We start from the raw sequence: 18,049 nt of genomic DNA, 5'->3' as shown, positions 1-18,049 counted from the left end.
TAAGGCAATGTTGCTGGTGTTTTGATAAGGAAAAAAAAAGTGTATGCCCTGTCTCTCGAGTGATTCTTTTGTTTTTTCTTTTTTTTTTTTTTTTTTTTTTATCTTTTTCTCTAGACTGGTCGAATTGAATATGTTCACTGGAAGAACTTGATCCAGCGAGATGTGAAGCCGGGCCGTGGGCAGAGTTCCCTTCTCCATTCCATTCGTATAATAAAGGGCGCAGTGTGTTAGCTAGGCTGGCTGCAGTACCCAATTTTTTTCGCCAGGTGGCAGCAGTGGCGCCGGCTGCAGTACCCATTTTTTTTCGCCAGGCGGCAGCAGTAGCGCCGCCCTGCAGAGTAAGGGCAGCGCATGCGCAGACCGGGCTTGAAGCCAAAGGGGGCGGGGTTTGGGGCGGCGTGGCGTGCGTATGACGCAATGCCGCTTCTGCGCATGCGCAGAAGGGTTACTGGCAAAACTAAGGGCAGCGCATGCGCAGACCGGGCTTGAAGCCAAAGGGGGCGGGGTTTGGGGCGGCGTCGCCTGGTTATGACGCAATGCCGCTTCTGCGCATGCGCAGAAAGAGTACTGGCAAAACTAAGGGCAGCGCATGCGCAGTGCCGGCTTGAAGCCAAAGGGGGCGGGGTCTCCGGCGGCGTCGCATGCGTATGACGCAATTCCGCTTTTGCCCGTGCGCGGAAACGGCTTGACCCCTAGGGGCGGGGCTTCGGCCTCGCACGTACGGGCTACGCAGACGGCCCCGGAAGTGGGGTTCATTTCCAGCCCGCGCGGCGCGCCGGCGCGCCCGTGGCGGTGCGGAGCCTTCGCCGGGAGCCTGGAAGACTTTCGGGCCGGGACGTGCGGCGGCGCGCTGGGTGAGCGCTCGGCCTGAAGGGCGGGCGGGGGCCGGCGGGCAGCGGCCGAGGGGGGGGGGGGGGGGATGTGGCGGGCCGGCGCTCGGCCGCGGCGGGGAGCGCCTGGTGCCGGCGGCGGGCGGCGGCCCGGCCCGGCCCGGCCCGGCCCGGGACCGGCGGGGCTGCCGGCCGTTCTCGTCTCCCCGGCAGCGACGGCGATTAGCGGGCTCCTCACGGTGCTGCCTATTTTGGGCTGGTTTTTTTTTTTTTTTTTTTTTTTTTTGTATCTCGGGGCTGCGCCGCTACCGCAGCGCGGAGGCGAGGAGCGGCGGCGGGGCGGCCCCGGTGCTCGCCGCTTGTGGCGGCCTGGCGGGGCCCGGGAGAGGGAGGGGTCGGCCCGCGGCGACCTGCCGCCCCCCCCGCCGCCTCTGGGCTGCCCGGGCAGCCGCCGCAGCTCTGCGCGGGGCTTTGTCTTTCCCCCAGCCGCCGGCCTGAGCCGCGGCAGCGGGCTGACTGGAAGCGCCCTGCAAGTCTGACGTGGGTATCGCTGCCGTGCATGTTGTCTGCCTGTCTGCCGACCGTTCCTGCCTCTTGTTCTGCTGGGGTTATTCCTTTGGGTAACGCGTTGGGCTCCGAATGGAGTGCATCCTGACTTCCTCCTGACCCCTGCGAGACGTTACCGGTGTTTGCCTTCCTCGTGTTTCACAGGGCCTCGGCTGTCGTGTGCGGAGAAGCTGTCAGCCTTGTCAGAAGAGAGCGTGTAGCCAGCAAGCGCATCGTGGTGCTTCGGGACCAAGCTGATACCGCAGGCATCCGTCTTTTGTTTGCGAAAAGGCATCGCGAGGAAACGTGCCGGTGTCGGAGGGGGAAGAGGTAGGAGGCAGCTTTCAACCACTTTTAGGCTTAACTCCTGTGTTCCTGAGAACGGTTCTGGCCTTTGAGGGGTTTGCTTTTGGCTTTTTGCCTTAAGCTCGTCCTCCGTCACCGCTGTCGGCGTGCGCCGAGCCGCTGCTTAGGGAACGGTGGCGGTACAGGCTGTGTGCGTGCCGACCGTCCTCGAGGCTATAGCTGTGTTCTCCCCTAAAAAAAGCTTTCCGTAATACCGTGCTTCCGTTAGGACGCAATTTTCTCGAGTTCCCCCCCACCTCAGGGTGATTTTCCCACACACCTGCAGGCAGCAGGACTAACGTCATCTCCTTTAGCCCGCTTGGGCTCGGACTAAAATCCCTTCCCTGGCTATTCTTTAGCTTGTACAGCCTTTGAGCCTTCCCTCGGGCCTGGCTGATGGTCCTTTGCCATTTCAGCCCGTTCACAGCCAGCGTGAGTTTCGGTACCGACTATGTCAACGGATTTCAGCTGCACGGTAAACCTGCTTTTTTGTCAATTAAATGAAACTCAGCCTTTTAATTGCTTTCGAAGGGAACTACAGGAGATCCTGTCGGCGTGGGGGCCTAGCGTAAGCGATGGTGGAAAGGCGCATCGGATGTGACCTCCGTGTCAGCTCGGTGTGCCTCAGACAGACTGCATTTGGCACTCCGTGGCGTGCTGCGCAGCTCCGGAAATTCATGGTAGGGGAAAAAAAATGGGCGAAAATGACAGTCACGTAGAAACACGAGTTGGGAAGAAATGCTATACGTGAGGGCTTTCCGTTGGGCGAGGCAGCTGATCTTGCTTGTGGATCTTTGGGGTACGAGCCTGATGCCGAGCAGCTCGTTTTTCATTTGACGTGCCTGGAGTTGTTTTCAAAGGGATGGAAGAGAAGCTTATGAAATAGGATAGGTTACTGAGTCTTCCTAAAACGCTCACGACAGTTATGTATAAAGCCGAAGCGAAGGACGAGGGAATAAAGTTCTGTGCTTTCTATAGTAAATACGGTACGCTTAAAAGTGATCTCCGTGCAGGGTCCTAGTTGTTTCTGTTTTTAAAATCAAAAAGAAGTTTAAGAAGTCTCAGCGGTTAGGCGTGTGGGAAATAAATGGCTCTCCCGCAAAAAATTCCACGTCAGCAAGGCTCTTTGAACGATTCTTCTCGCAATCGATTCCGACTACAGCCAGGTCATGGTTTAATGTCGAGGTGTATGCTTGCTCTCCTCTAAAGCAGTATTTCATTTGCATTTCAGTCCTGTGGGTCATGACAAATTTGGGAAGAACCCGAAGGAAACTTTTCATCCTGGGACACAGAAGGTAGGAGGTGAGTTGTTTTTTGGGGTTTTGTTTTTTTTTTTTTGAGTGGGGTTTTTTTTTTTTTTGTTTTGTTCCAACTACAGCCAGTTAATGGTTTAATGTCGAGGTGTATGCTTGCTCTCCTCTAAAGCAGTTTTTCATTTGCATTTCAGTCCTGTGGGTCATGACAAATTTGGGAAGAACCCGAAGGAAACTTTTCATCCTGGGACACAGAAGGTAGGAGGTGAGTTGTTTTTTGGGGTTTTTTTTTTTTTTGAGTGGGGTTTTTTTTTTTTTGTTTGTTTTGTTCCAACTACAGCCAGTTCATGGTTTAAGTCGAGGTGTATGCTTGCTCTCCTCTAAAGCAGTTTTTCATTTGCATTTCAGTCCTGTGGGTCATGACAAATTTGGGAAGAACCCGAAGGAAACTTTTCATCCTGGGACACAGAAGGTAGGAGGTGAGTGGTTTTTTGGGTTTTTTTTTTTTTTGAGTGGGGTTTTTTTTTTGTTTGTTTTCTTTCTGTTTGGGGTTTTTTTTTGGTTGGTCGGTTGTGGCTTTTTATTCTTTTCTGGAAAAATAAGTCGTTACGTAGAAATGCTAGCGGTTTGTTTCTTTCTGTAGCAGGATAATAATGAGGAGTAGAGTTACAGGTAGAAAATCGGCTGTCTTTGTCAGTTGAAGTGGCTCCTTTGAAATTGAACAAATACAGGAGTACATTAACGGGGGGGGTTGCGCTGTGTCTTCGGTACCGGTGTGCTAAAGATGTTGTTTTGTTTACGGGATTTATTGGCTGTCGAAGAGCAAGAGGCAAATGTAAACTTTTCACTCCTAGCACTCGCTCGGTGACGTATACCGACTTAGATATCAATTGCTTATTGCAGTGAAAAACTGCGGCGTTTCTGTGCAACGTCTGAGATCGAAAATCATTTCAGGCACTGGCATAACCTATCACACTAATAGGTGACCAACTTTAGTAATGTCATCAAAAAATCGTAATCTGTGATGGAAAGCGGTGTATGAGGTATCTGCTACTTGAGCATGTAATGGAGCTGGCACGAAGCGTATGTTGCCGTGCGTAGGTCGTATACAAAAGATGTATATAACAGTCCTTAGAGGAGTCCTTATTTGAGGTCTTTTGTTTGATTGTCTGTTTGTCCTGTAGTTTTTGGTTTTCTTTCTCCGGGACCTGTGAATTTTGAATTTGGAGTCCTGCATGCTAAGGATGGGCAGCTTACAGATGAGGAAACGTTCGGCGCCGGTGAGTTTTTCACCTTTGTCTTGGCTGAGGGTTGCATAAGATGTTGAGCTTCACTGCGAGTACAAACATTCACGGTCCTGACCCTCTTAGACTTCGTCTTGGGAGCCTTGAAGGCTTGCATACCAGTCGAATCGTTACACTGAATAAACCGTTTCTTTTTTTTCTAGGGGGCGTTCCCAGAATGAAGCGGTGTGGAGCTGAAGGGGACTACGATTTCACGGTGACGGAGCCGTTTGGACCGAGTCTTGAAGATCTCTTGGGTGTTTGTTCGAGGAAACTTAGTCTCGAGACAGTCCTCTTGCTCGCTGGCGAAACGGTAGGAAACTGCTTGGTTGATCTTGACGGTGCAGTCTGTTGGAAAATAAAGATTCCTTGAGAGATCAGAACCACATACGTTGTTTCTCTGATGTAAAGGTGAACGGGCCTGTGTCGTTCAAGGAAAGACTCAACGTTGGTTTTGTTTCTCTGAAACACAAAGTGCCCCGTCTAAAGTGATTACAGAGTCTGAATTGATTTTTAAAAAGCAGAGACTTGTGCCGTTTGCAAACCGCCTGTCGCACTGCTCAAAGACAAAAGACGTTCACCCGAGAAAGTTTTTGGAAAGGAATGTCAAATAGACGTGGGGAAAGAGCTGGAGAGGTTTATGTATTGTCTGTCGAATTACCTTCTCTGTAATGCCCTTACGTTTTACAAGAAAAGGTTTCATTGCCTCTTTTATCGTTAAGGCAATGTTGCTGGTGTTTTGATAAGGAAAAAAAAAGTGTATGCCCTGTCTCTCGAGTGATTCTTTTGTTTTTTCTTTTTTTTTTTTTTTTTTTTTTTCTCTTTTTCTCTAGACTGGTCGAATTGAATATGTTCACTGGAAGAACTTGATCCAGCGAGATGTGAAGCCGGGCCGTGGGCAGAGTTCCCTTCTCCATTCCATTCGTATAATAAAGGGCGCAGTGTGTTAGCTAGGCTGGCTGCAGTACCCAATTTTTTTCGCCAGGTGGCAGCAGTGGCGCCGGCTGCAGTACCCATTTTTTTTCGCCAGGCGGCAGCAGTAGCGCCGCCCTGCAGAGTAAGGGCAGCGCATGCGCAGACCGGGCTTGAAGCCAAAGGGGGCGGGGTTTGGGGCGGCGCCGCATGCGTATGACGCAATGCCGCTTCTGCGCATGCGCAGAAGGGTTACTGGCAAAACTAAGGGCAGCGCATGCGCAGTGCCGGCTTGAAGCCAAAGGGGGCGGGGTCTCCGGCGGCGTCGCATGCGTATGACGCAATGCCGCTTCTGCGCATGCGCAGAAGGAGTACTGGCAAAACTAAGGGCAGCGCATGCGCAGTGCCGGCTTGAAGCCAAAGGGGGCGGGGTCTCCGGCGGCGTCGCATGCGTATGACGCAATTCCGCTTTTGCCCGTGCGCGGAAACGGCTTGACCCCTAGGGGCGGGGCTTCGGCCTCGCACGTACGGGCTACGCAGACGGCCCCGGAAGTGGGGTTCATTTCCAGCCCGCGCGGCGCGCCGGCGCGCCCGTGGCGGTGCGGAGCCTTCGCCGGGAGCCTGGAAGACTTTCGGGCCGGGACGTGCGGCGGCGCGCTGGGTGAGCGCTCGGCCTGAAGGGCGGGCGGGGGCCGGCGGGCAGCGGCCGAGGGGGGGGGGGGGGGGATGTGGCGGGCCGGCGCTCGGCCGCGGCGGGGAGCGCCTGGTGCCGGCGGCGGGCGGCCCGGCCCGGCCCGGCCCGGCCCGGGACCGGCGGGGCTGCCGGCCGTTCTCGTCTCCCCGGCAGCGACGGCGATTAGCGGGCTCCTCACGGTGCTGCCTATTTTGGGCTGTTTTTTTTTTTTTTTTTTTTTTTTTGTGTGTCTGGGGGCTGCGCCGCTACCTCAGCGCGGAGGCGAGGAGCGGCGGCGGGGCGGCCCCGGTGCTCGCCGCTTGTGGCGGCCTGGCGGGGCCCGGGAGAGGGAGGGGTCGGCCCGCGGCGACCTGCCGCCCCCCCCGCCGCCTCTGGGCTGCCCGGGCAGCCGCCGCAGCTCTGCGCGGGGCTTTGTCTTTCCCCCAGCCGCCGGCCTGAGCCGCGGCAGCGGGCTGACTGGAAGCGCCCTGCAAGTCTGACGTGGGTATCGCTGCCGTGCATGTTGTCTGCCTGTCTGCCGACCGTTCCTGCCTCTTGTTCTGCTGGGGTTATTCCTTTGGGTAACGCGTTGGGCTCCGAATGGAGTGCATCCTGACTTCCTCCTGACCCCTGCGAGACGTTACCGGTGTTTGCCTTCCTCGTGTTTCACAGGGCCTCGGCTGTCGTGTGCGGAGAAGCTGTCAGCCTTGTCAGAAGAGAGCGTGTAGCCAGCAAGCGCATCGTGGTGCTTCGGGACCAAGCTGATACCGCAGGCATCCGTCTTTTGTTTGCGAAAAGGCATCGCGAGGAAACGTGCCGGTGTCGGAGGGGGAAGAGGTAGGAGGCAGCTTTCAACCACTTTTAGGCTTAACTCCTGTGTTCCTGAGAACGGTTCTGGCCTTTGAGGGGTTTGCTTTTGGCTTTTTGCCTTAAGCTCGTCCTCCGTCACCGCTGTCGGCGTGCGCCGAGCCGCTGCTTAGGGAACGGTGGCGGTACAGGCTGTGTGCGTGCCGACCGTCCTCGAGGCTATAGCTGTGTTCTCCCCTAAAAAAAGCTTTCCGTAATACCGTGCTTCCGTTAGGACGCAATTTTCTCGAGTTCCCCCCCACCTCAGGGTGATTTTCCCACACACCTGCAGGCAGCAGGACTAACGTCATCTCCTTTTGCCCGCTTGGGCTCGGACTAAAATCCCTTCCCTGGCTATTCTTTAGCTTGTACAGCCTTTGAGCCTTCCCTCGGGCCTGGCTGATGGTCCTTTGCCATTTCAGCCCGTTCACAGCCAGCGTGAGTTTCGGTACCGACTATGTCAACGGATTTCAGCTGCACGGTAAACCTGCTTTTTTGTCAATTAAATGAAACTCAGCCTTTTAATTGCTTTCGAAGGGAACTACAGGAGATCCTGTCGGCGTGGGGGCCTAGCGTAAGCGATGGTGGAAAGGCGCATCGGATGTGACCTCCGTGTCAGCTCGGTGTGCCTCAGACAGACTGCATTTGGCACTCCGTGGCGTGCTGCGCAGCTCCGGAAATTCATGGTAGGGGAAAAAAAATGGGCGAAAATGACAGTCACGTAGAAACACGAGTTGGGAAGAAATGCTATACGTGAGGGCTTTCCGTTGGGCGAGGCAGCTGATCTTGCTTGTGGATCTTTGGGGTACGAGCCTGATGCCGAGCAGCTCGTTTTTCATTTGACGTGCCTGGAGTTGTTTTCAAAGGGATGGAAGAGAAGCTTATGAAATAGGATAGGTTACTGAGTCTTCCTAAAACGCTCACGACAGTTATGTATAAAGCCGAAGCGAAGGACGAGGGAATAAAGTTCTGTGCTTTCTATAGTAAATACGGTACGCTTAAAAGTGATCTCCGTGCAGGGTCCTAGTTGTTTCTGTTTTTAAAATCAAAAAGAAGTTTAAGAAGTCTCAGCGGTTAGGCGTGTGGGAAATAAATGGCTCTCCCGCAAAAAATTCCACGTCAGCAAGGCTCTTTGAACGATTCTTCTCGCAATCGATTCCGACTACAGCCAGTTCATGGTTTAATGTCGAGGTGTATGCTTGCTCTCCTCTAAAGCAGTATTTCATTTGCATTTCAGTCCTGTGGGTCATGACAAATTTGGGAAGAACCCGAAGGAAACTTTTCATCCTGGGACACAGAAGGTAGGAGGTGAGTTGTTTTTTGGGGTTTTGTTTTTTTTTTTTGAGTGGGGTTTTTTTTTTGTTTGTTTTGTTCCAACTACAGCCAGTTCATGGTTTAATGTCGAGGTGTATGCTTGCTCTCCTCTAAAGCAGTTTTTCATTTGCATTTCAGTCCTGTGGGTCATGACAAATTTGGGAAGAACCCGAAGGAAACTTTTCATCCTGGGACACAGAAGGTAGGAGGTGAGTGGTTTTTTGGGGTTTTTTTTTTTTTTGAGTGGGTTTTTTTTTTGTTTGTTTGTTTTGTTCCAACTACAGCCAGTTCATGGTTTAAGTCGAGGTGTATGCTTGCTCTCCTCTAAAGCAGTTTTTCATTTGCATTTCAGTCCTGTGGGTCATGACAAATTTGGGAAGAACCCGAAGGAAACTTTTCATCCTGGGACACAGAAGGTAGGAGGTGAGTGGTTTTTTGGGGTTTTTTTTTTTTTGAGTGGGGTTTTTTTTTTGTTTGTTTTCTTTCTGTTTGGGGTTTTTTTTTGGTTGGTCGGTTGTGGCTTTTTATTCTTTTCTGGAAAAATAAGTCGTTACGTAGAAATGCTAGCGGTTTGTTTCTTTCTGTAGCAGGATAATAATGAGGAGTAGAGTTACAGGTAGAAAATCGGCTGTCTTTGTCAGTTGAAGTGGCTCCTTTGAAATTGAACAAATACAGGAGTACATTAACGGGGGGGGTTGCGCTGTGTCTTCGGTACCGGTGTGCTAAAGATGTTGTTTTGTTTACGGGATTTATTGGCTGTCGAAGAGCAAGAGGCAAATGTAAACTTTTCACTCCTAGCACTCGCTCGGTGACGTATACCGACTTAGATATCAATTGCTTATTGCAGTGAAAAACTGCGGCGTTTCTGTGCAACGTCTGAGATCGAAAATCATTTCAGGCACTGGCATAACCTATCACACTAATAGGTGACCAACTTTAGTAATGTCATCAAAAAATCGTAATCTGTGATGGAAAGCGGTGTATGAGGTATCTGCTACTTGAGCATGTAATGGAGCTGGCACGAAGCGTATGTTGCCGTGCGTAGGTCGTATACAAAAGATGTATATAACAGTCCTTAGAGGAGTCCTTATTTGAGGTCTTTTGTTTGATTGTCTGTTTGTCCTGTAGTTTTTGGTTTTCTTTCTCCGGGACCTGTGAATTTTGAATTTGGAGTCCTGCATGCTAAGGATGGGCAGCTTACAGATGAGGAAACGTTCGGCGCCGGTGAGTTTTTCACCTTTGTCTTGGCTGAGGGTTGCATAAGATGTTGAGCTTCACTGCGAGTACAAACATTCACGGTCCTGACCCTCTTAGACTTCGTCTTGGGAGCCTTGAAGGCTTGCATACCAGTCGAATCGTTACACTGAATAAACCGTTTCTTTTTTTTCTAGGGGGCGTTCCCAGAATGAAGCGGTGTGGAGCTGAAGGGGACTACGATTTCACGGTGACGGAGCCGTTTGGACCGAGTCTTGAAGATCTCTTGGGTGTTTGTTCGAGGAAACTTAGTCTCGAGACAGTCCTCTTGCTCGCTGGCGAAACGGTAGGAAACTGCTTGGTTGATCTTGACGGTGCAGTCTGTTGGAAAATAAAGATTCCTTGAGAGATCGGAACCACATACGTTGTTTCTCTGATGTAAAGGTGAACGGGCCTGTGTCGTTCAAGGAAAGACTCAACGTTGGTTTTGTTTCTCTGAAACACAAAGTGCCCCGTCTAAAGTGATTACAGAGTCTGAATTGATTTTTAAAAAGCAGAGACTTGTGCCGTTTGCAAACCGCCTGTCGCACTGCTCAAAGACAAAAGACGTTCACCCGAGAAAGTTTTTGGAAAGGAATGTCAAATAGACGTGGGGAAAGAGCTGGAGAGGTTTATGTATTGTCTGTCGAATTACCTTCTCTGTAATGCCCTTACGTTTTACAAGAAAAGGTTTCATTGCCTCTTTTATCGTTAAGGCAATGTTGCTGGTGTTTTGATAAGGAAAAAAAAAGTGTATGCCCTGTCTCTCGAGTGATTCTTTTGTTTTTTCTTTTTTTTTTTTTTTTTTTTTTCTCTTTTTCTCTAGACTGGTCGAATTGAATATGTTCACTGGAAGAACTTGATCCAGCGAGATGTGAAGCCGGGCCGTGGGCAGAGTTCCCTTCTCGATTCCATTCGTATAATAAAGGGCGCAGTGTGTTAGCTAGGCTGGCTGCAGTACCCAATTTTTTTCGCCAGGCGGCAGCAGTAGCGCCGGCTGCAGTACCCATTTTTTTTCGCCAGGCGGCAGCAGTAGCGCCGCCCTGCAGAGTAAGGGCAGCGCATGCGCAGACCGGGCTTGAAGCCAAAGGGGGCGGGGTTTGGGGCGGCGTGGCGTGCGTATGACGCAATGCCGCTTCTGCGCATGCGCAGAAGGGTTACTGGCAAAACTAAGGGCAGCGCATGCGCAGACCGGGCTTGAAGCCAAAGGGGCGGGGTTTGGGGCGGCGTCGCCTGGTTATGACGCAATGCCGCTTCTGCGCATGCGCAGAAAGAGTACTGGCAAAACTAAGGGCAGCGCATGCGCAGTGCCGGCTTGAAGCCAAAGGGGGCGGGGTCTCCGGCGGCGTCGCATGCGTATGACGCAATTCCGCTTTTGCCCGTGCGCGGAAACGGCTTGACCCCTAGGGGCGGGGCTTCGGCCTCGCACGTACGGGCTACGCAGACGGCCCCGGAAGTGGGGTTCATTTCCAGCCCGCGCGGCGCGCCGGCGCGCCCGTGGCGGTGCGGAGCCTTCGCCGTGAGCCTGGAAGACTTTCGGGCCGGGTCGTGCGGCGGCGCGCTGGTGAGCGCTCGGCCTGAGGGCGGCCGGGCGGCCGGGCGGCCGGGCGGGCGCGGCCGAGGGGGGGGGGGGGCGATGTGGCGGGCCGGCGCTCGGCCGCGGCGGGGAGCGCCTGGTGCCGGCGGCGGGCGGGCTGAGGCGGGCGGCCCGGCCCGGCCCGGCCCGGGACCGGCGGGGCTGCCGGCCGTTCTCGTCTCCCCGGCAGCGACGGCGGTCAGCGGGCTCCTCACGGTGCTGCCTATTTTGGGCTGGTTTTTTTTTTTTTTTTTTTTTTTTTGTCTCTCGGGGCTGCGCCGCTACCTCAGCGCGGAGGCGAGGAGCGGCGGCGGGGCGGCCCCGGTGCTCGCCGCTTGTGGCGGCCTGGCGGGGCCCGGGAGAGGGAGGGGTCGGCCCGCGGCGACCTGCCGCCCCCCCCCCCCCCGCCGCCTCTGGGCTGCCCGGGCAGCGGCCGCAGCTCTGCGCGGGGCTTTGTCTTTCCCCCAGCCGCCGGCCTGAGCCGCGGCAGCGGGCTGACTGGAAGCGCCCTGCAAGTCTGACGTGGGTATCGCTGCCGTGCATGTTGTCTGCCTGTCTACCGACCGTTCCTGCCTGTTGTTCTGCTGGGGTTATTCCTTTGGGTAACGCGTTGGGCTCCGAATGGAGTGCATCCTGACTTCCTCCTGACCCCTGCGAGACGTTACCGGTGTTTGCCTTCCTCGTGTTTCTCAGGGCCTCGGCTGTCGTGTGCGGAGAAGCTGTCAGCCTTGTCAGAAGAGAGCGTGTAGCCAGCAAGCGCATCGTGGTGCTTCGGGACCAAGCTGATACCGCAGGCATCCGTCTTTTGTTTGCGAAAAGGGATCGCGAGGAAACGTGCCGGTGTCGGAGGGGGAAGAGGTAGGAGGCAGCTTTCAACCGCTTTTAGGCTTAACTCCTGTGTTCCTGAGAACGGTTCTGGCCTTTGAGGGGTTTGCTTTTGGCTTTTTGCCTTAAGCTCGTCCTCCGTCACCGCTGTCGGCGTGCGCCGAGCCGCTGCTTAGGGAACGGTGGTGGTACAGGCTGTGTGCGTGCCGACCGTCCTCGAGGCTATAGCTGTATTCTACCCTAAAAAAAGCTTTCCGTAATACCGTGCTTCCGTAAGGACGCAATTTTCTCGAGTTCCCCCCCACCTCAGGGTGATTTTCCCACACCCCTAACCCCAGCCCCTAACCCCACCTGCAACACCCCATTTTCTCCTAGGCTTTTAGGAGTGGCCTGAGAGGTGCTTGCAGGGTGTTCCGTTTTGCCTTAGACAGCTTAGGAGACCAACCAAATGCCTGGAGATCTGTATATATCGTTAGGCTCCTAGTGAGATTCACACAAAACCAGTATGTGTGGGCACATTCTCCTAGCAGCTCAGTGTCTTTTTGCTGTTGCAGAGGTGATTCCAGGCGGAGCTGACCAGTGGGGTTCTCTGGCTGAGGGGAAGACCAGCAGTCAGCTGGTGGATGTGCTTCTGGAAGAAATAGCAACGGGAGCTCTAAGAGAGAGAAATGGCTTCCCTGCATGGGTATATGGAAGCTTTCTGCACTGCTTGTTTCCTCTGAGATTAATTGGTAATAAATACCCATTAGGAAGGTGGGATAATTACTTTCATGGCCAGTGTCTTCAATATTCACCACCTTCTTAGTGTAAACACTGAAAACTTTAAAGCCAGGAGAACTCAGGTGCACTAGAAAAGCTGAAACAGTGAGCATACTGAAGACATAGCTGAAGTAGCCACACTTTACAATGATGCCACGTGAACCACCAGACATGCAGGTATTTCTAGTGGGCTCGAGCCCCTGCTAATGCTGCACTGTATGGCCAAGCCAAAGGAACAGCTTCCTGCTGCTGAAAAGCCTCATCCTCCTCCCCTCTCCCTGCCCCGGTACTGGCGGCCGTGACCGGGAAGTGTCCAGCAGAGCAGTATTTGGGTTTTCCCGGGTTACTTCTCTGCTGATTAGATTAATTCAGACAAGCACTAGAATGACTAAGTAGCAAGACTACATAGCAAGGAATGACTGCTTCTTGTGGCATGAGGAAGTTCATTCAACTCACAATTTCCCATTGTACCGCACCCCAGCACATGGGAAGCAGGCAATGATACAGGCACAAGGACGCGTTGCAAGGATTCTTCACATCATACTAAGCACGACTGTATCCAGAGGTTCTCTCTGGGAATAGAGTAGCATTTCTTTGATCCTTCGACATCTTTTCCTCAGCCTTTCCAGAAGCTTGAACTGTTTTCCCTGCCATTCCTGAAAGGTATTTCCAAGGAAGATCTTTCCTTTTCTGGTTTTGTTGGGCAGAACCTCTCAGAGAGTCCTGGTTTTTTCCACCCTGGAGCACTCGAGACAAGTTGCAAAGGTGCTGACAGATGTGTTTTGTAGTACTGCGAGACCCACACAAATGACCTATCCCTAATTTAATCCCTAAATCCCTAAAACAAATGTAATCCTTAATTAAATCTCTGCTTTAATCCCTAAAACTTAAGTAACGTCAGTTTAATTCTTTGAATAAGGATATGTAGTCAATGAGGTCTTCAGTACTGTGCCTGCTTGCATAAACTAGTTCTTGGATTGGCTCTTTCCTTTTCAGGAGAATGGGATTAAATTAGTTTTATTAGACTAGCTAGGTTTATCAGACTAACAAAGCTGGAGTGCCCACCGCAAGCTCTAACACCTGAAGGCCCTCTGCAGACAACGGCAGTGCAAGCTTGTGCCTTTTCTGTGATGGGAGTTTTTCCCATATTCTTTCTCTTTATTTCCACTTTTCACACGGAAATTCCATTTCTAGGAGAGCCGAGTTATTTTCATGCACATTGAGAGGCAGCTCCTATGCAGACCGGAACACATGTTCAGTGCTAACACAGCTGTAATTTCTTTCAGGAGGAGGAGGGGAGCGCTGAAGCTTTCGTGGCCAAGCCCCGGAGCCAGGATGTCAGGGAGAAGCAGGAGTATCTGAGCCAGCTGAAGAACAAGCTGGGAGATCTACTGTAAGTATGGAGGGAAGGGGCTGATGGGGACAGTATCTCAGGACCGCACATGCAGAGGGAACCCCGCAGTGGACGCAGTGTGCGTGGCCAGCGCAGGGCTCCCTGCGCTACAGAGCTGTGCCCGTTGCAGTGAATGCCAAGACCTGGCGGAACACTGCAAGCAGCAGTCCCCAACCCAAAGAACTTTGGTATGGCAGACAGCGAGCAGAGATCAGTTGTACCAATAATCCCCTTCAGTACAGTGCTCCTCTGTCGCGACGGAGGGAAGACACAGTCACTCAATATGAGTGATCAGCAGACTTCGTTTATTGTACCTTACAGTCACCTTTTATGCCTTGTTATAATTAGCTCATACATATTACGGAAGTTAAGCTCATTATTGGTTAGTTGCCTAAATACCAAGCCCACCCCTAGTTTCTCTTCTGTAGTTATCTGTTCCCACCTGCAACATTCTTTTCCCACCGAAATCTTCCTGTTGCTGTGTAACAAGAACAGCCAAAGACAGTGTATTTTTGCTTTACTTCAGATAAGCTGAGAGCGATGTGCATTTTTGTCCAGCCAGCTAGACTATGTTTATGTGAACTTTTTCAGCTAGCCAGTTATCCACACTCCTCAGCTCTCCAAAAATAGCAGTAAAATCCTGTACATCTTCAGAGACTGGTTCTGAGGAGTGGGAAGAGCAAATCTGAGAAATAATTCCACCTCAAAACAAGAGGCAATTACTGCATTGAAAAAAAGTCCGGTGCCACACCGAGGAGCACCAAGGAGAACGCCAGAGGTGGGCAGGTGCCTGTGAAGTGAAATCCTGTCCAACGTGGACACTGAATTAGCAAGAGGTACAGTTCTGTAATAAGGGATATCAATGCACAATAGAGTGAAATTAAGGTCTTCCCAGGTTATCATGAATCTAAGATTTCTTAACTTCCGTTCAGTTTGAAGTTTAGCATTCACCAGTCTTTATTGCACATGTATTTAACAACAGGATACTAGTAGAGGCAGAGATGACTGTATCAAAAGACATCTCTGCTCTGCATTTCGGGCAACATGGATTCTCACTGTGACACAAGTAAGTAAATGTTCTTTTCACATACCACAACGTAATGGTGACTGTGTTGTCAATTTGTTAAAGAGCTGAGATCAGTTGATTTTATTGGTTTGATTATCTGATTTTATAGAGTTATTTTATAGAATAGAGATATAGGAGGATAAAAATATATGTTGGAGAAAGTTATGATTATTTAGTAAAAGTAGTTGTGAGACCCTTTGTACATTTTGTACTAAGGCCAGAAGAATGGGTTGGAATCATTGTTGAAGCTTAAGTAATAATTTAGGGTTTGAAAGTTTTTTTTGTATTTAACTAGTCTTCTGTATATAGAAAGTATATTGAGATGTCAGAATGTAGGATTAATGGGAACTGGGGAGAGTCGACTGGAACAGCTTGTAGTTACCTGCCAAGAAACCGTGAACTTTAGTAAAAGGTAATTCCTGCAGGGGGAGATCGCGACCACCAACTCATATACCACCTACCCAAATCATACCCCAGACCCATTTCTGGATCTTTCTAAGCTCTACTGCGCAGAATCGGATATAGGAGGAGAATATGTTAATGATTTACGGGAAATATCATGGTTATGTATGAATACTTAATGAATATGTATGAATAAGTTTTATATATGGTGTCTGATTTTGAGACCTGGCGTGCGTTGATCGTGAGAGGACTCGCTCACGCACCCGGCCGTCAGTAAAGAAGTGTCTGCTTATCTACATCACATTGGTGTCGATAAGTTCTTCATTCCGAGATTTCGGTAACAACTGTGTTGTTTTGGAACAGAGAGGGGAAGGCAGATGATCTGAAGACAGCTTTCTGTGCGATTGATCCCAGTATCGACGATCAGACGCTAGATACCTACATTGGCCTGCCAGACCAGGAAGATGTGCCTGTGGAAACTGCACTGGAGAGGCTGCTTGCTGGAAATGCGAGACAAGTAGGGCCCTCGCCCAGGGAGGGAAGCACGACCGGCTTTGGAGGGGAGGAAGGAGACTTCCAATAATAAGAATAAATGGACTGTTTGATCTACAGGTTTGGGTGCCAAGCCGAGAGTTGGAGTTACTGCGTTAAATACTTCTTCCCATTGCATATGGAGGTACAGCTTGTAAGAGCTGAGAGGGTGGGCTAGCTTGAGCTATCGGAAGCACTTTCATCTTAAGCAGCACAGCACTCCAAGACAATTTTACAGCCTCTGCAGAGTCATTTTAGCTCAGCAAGACCTGTGGTGGGAGGCTGCCTGATCCCCAGACAGAGGCTTCACACCCCCAGGGCACTGAGGCACTTCAGGGTGTCAGGCGCTCTGCTTGGTGACACAAGAGCTGTGCTCCACAGCCATTGCTGGAACCTGAGAAGCCACCATCAGGCTCCAGGCTGCAGCGTGGCTGCTTTGGCCCTTGGCCCTTACAGTCCCTTGTCTCAAAGAAAGAGGGTTTCAAAGATTCCTTTGCAAAATAAGGTGCCAGTTGCAAGCAAAAGGTGAGTTCAGCCCACATGAAGTTTGCTATCATGTCTGTCCCCGAGGAGACTTTTGTCTTGGTGTGGCTGCTGTTGTCCAGTATGAAATCACTGGACAGATGTTCGGGTGCTGCCCCACGAGTAGATTTAACCAAACTCTGAGCTGCAAAAGTCATCCAAGCATAGAAAAACTGAAATCGGTCACTTGCTTCAAGGAAGGCACCACGTGCCCTTTGGTAACTTTACTCAGTTGTCCCTACTCATAGTGTCCGCTATGCCCTGCACATAGCCCTCTCTAGGGAGGGGAGGGAGGGTTCTGGAAACAAAAAAACCTGTAGGAAAACAGCTCTGCTGTGGTCATGCCTGAATTGCCAAGTAACTGGAGCAAACCTGAGAAGCAAAACCCTTTCTTTTTCTTGCGATGTAGGCATATGAAAAGTAGAAAGGGGTAAGCTGAAACCCAAAGACACCTTCCTGATAAAGCATTAGTTTTGTAAACTTGCCAAAACTGATTGCATTTGTAAAGCGGGAAGGCACCACAGCTGGTGTGACACAGCATGTGCCACCCAGAGGTACGAGGTCCTGGGACTTTCTGCCTTAATATTAGAACCTGGGGCCAGGCACTTCCAACACAAGTCACAAAATAGCAGAAAAGAGCTCCACCAACCGGGCGGCTGCAATACCCAAATATATTTCGCTAGATGGCAGCAGCGCTCCACCAACACTGCCGGCTGCAGTACCCAAATATATTTCGCTAGATGGCAGCAGCGCTCCACCAACAGCGCCGGCTGCAGTACCCAAATATATTTCGCTAGATGGCAGCAGCGCTCCACCAACAGCGCCGGCTGCAGTACCCAATTACATTTCGCTAGATGGCAGCAGCGCTCCACCAACAGGGCCGGCTGTAGTACCCAAATATATTTCGCTAGATGGCAGCAGCGCTCCACCAACCGGGCGGCTGCAGTACCCAAATATATTTCGCTAGATGGCAGCAGCGCTCCACCAACCCGGCGGCTGCAGTACCCAAATATATTTCGCTAGATGGCAGCAGCGCTCCACCAACAGCGCCGGCTGCAGTACCCAATTACATTTCGCTAGATGGCAGCAGCGCTCCACCAACCCGGCGGCTGCAGTACCCAAATATATTTCGCTAGATGGCAGCAGCGCTCCACCAAAAGGGCCGGCTGCAGTACCCAATTACATTTCGCTAGATGGCAGCAGCGCTCCACCAACAGCGCCGGCTGCAAGTACCCAAATATATTTCGCTAGATGGCAGCAGCGCTCCACCAACACGGCCGGCTGCAGTACCCAAATATATTTCGCTAGATGGCAGCAGCGCTCCACCAACAGGGCCGGCTGCAGTACCCAAATATATTTCGCTAGATGGCAGCAGCGCTCCACCAACAGGGCCGGCTGCAGTACCCAATTACATTTCGCTAGATGGCAGCAGCGCTCCACCAACAGGGCCGGCTGCAGTACCCAAATATATTTCGCTAGATGGCAGCAGCGCTCCACTAACGGGGCCGCCTGCAGTACCCAAATATATTTCGCTAGATGGCAGCAGCGCTCCACCAACAGCGCCGGCTGCAGTACCCAATTACATTTCGCTAGAGGGCAGCAGCGCTCCACCAACCCGCCGGCTGCAGTACCCAATTACATTTCGCTAGATGGCAGCAGCGCTCCACCAACAGCGCCGGCTGCAGTACCCAAATATATTTCGCTAGATGGCAGCAGCGCTCCACCAACAGCGCCGGCTGC

General features: G+C 51.8%; 2 protein-coding genes across 10 annotated transcripts in view; both read left to right on the top strand.

The window, feature by feature from the left end:
- The first annotated feature begins 570 nt into the window (after positions 1-570).
- Positions 571-18,049, top strand: part of ERGIC3 (ERGIC and golgi 3) — a 35,002-nt gene continuing 17,523 nt past the window's right edge. For 3 of the 4 annotated variants that reach the window (XM_040608397.1, XM_040608398.1, XM_040608399.1), the window contains exon 1: positions 571-746. In XM_040608397.1, coding sequence (XP_040464331.1) covers positions 590-746 — 157 coding nt within the window. In that variant the 5' untranslated portion in view covers positions 571-589. Of the gene's footprint in view, positions 747-9,177; positions 9,227-18,049 lie in introns of those variants that run through there. The other variant, XR_005829897.1, reaches the window with a different exon arrangement.
- Positions 5,782-15,867, top strand: LOC121094575 (translin-associated factor X-interacting protein 1-like). Of its 6 annotated transcripts, XR_005829887.1 has the most exons (5): positions 6,822-6,834; positions 11,661-11,669; positions 12,191-12,321; positions 13,682-13,788; positions 15,620-15,867. XR_005829887.1 is itself a non-coding variant. In XM_040608395.1 (3 exons), the coding sequence occupies exons 1-3, from the start codon at positions 12,142-12,144 to the stop codon at positions 15,837-15,839; spliced, it is 507 nt and encodes a 168-aa protein (XP_040464329.1). In that variant the 5' UTR covers positions 11,905-12,141; the 3' UTR covers positions 15,840-15,867. The 6 variants fall into 6 exon arrangements, 1 of the variants encoding a protein (XP_040464329.1); XR_005829888.1 differs by lacking the exons at positions 6,822-6,834; positions 11,661-11,669 and adding an exon at positions 5,782-5,830; XR_005829889.1 differs by lacking the exons at positions 6,822-6,834; positions 11,661-11,669 and adding an exon at positions 11,503-11,541.

This window comes from Falco naumanni, chromosome 10 (genome assembly GCF_017639655.2).
Source record: "Falco naumanni isolate bFalNau1 chromosome 10, bFalNau1.pat, whole genome shotgun sequence".
NCBI classification, from domain to species: Eukaryota; Metazoa; Chordata; class Aves; order Falconiformes; family Falconidae; genus Falco; species Falco naumanni.
Note: the sequence above shows the minus strand (reverse complement) of the source record. Positions and strands in the feature narration are given on the sequence as shown.

Coding starts and splice junctions, on each gene's coding strand:
- LOC121094575 (XM_040608395.1), top strand. CDS start 12,142: ATGTGTGGGCACATTCTCCTAGCAGCTCAGTGTCTTTTTGCTGTTGCA. Junction 12,322..13,681: donor GAAATGGCTTCCCTGCATGG/GTATATGGAAGC, acceptor AATTTCTTTCAG/GAGGAGGAGGGGAGCGCTGA. Junction 13,789..15,619: donor AACAAGCTGGGAGATCTACT/GTAAGTATGGAG, acceptor GTTTTGGAACAG/AGAGGGGAAGGCAGATGATC.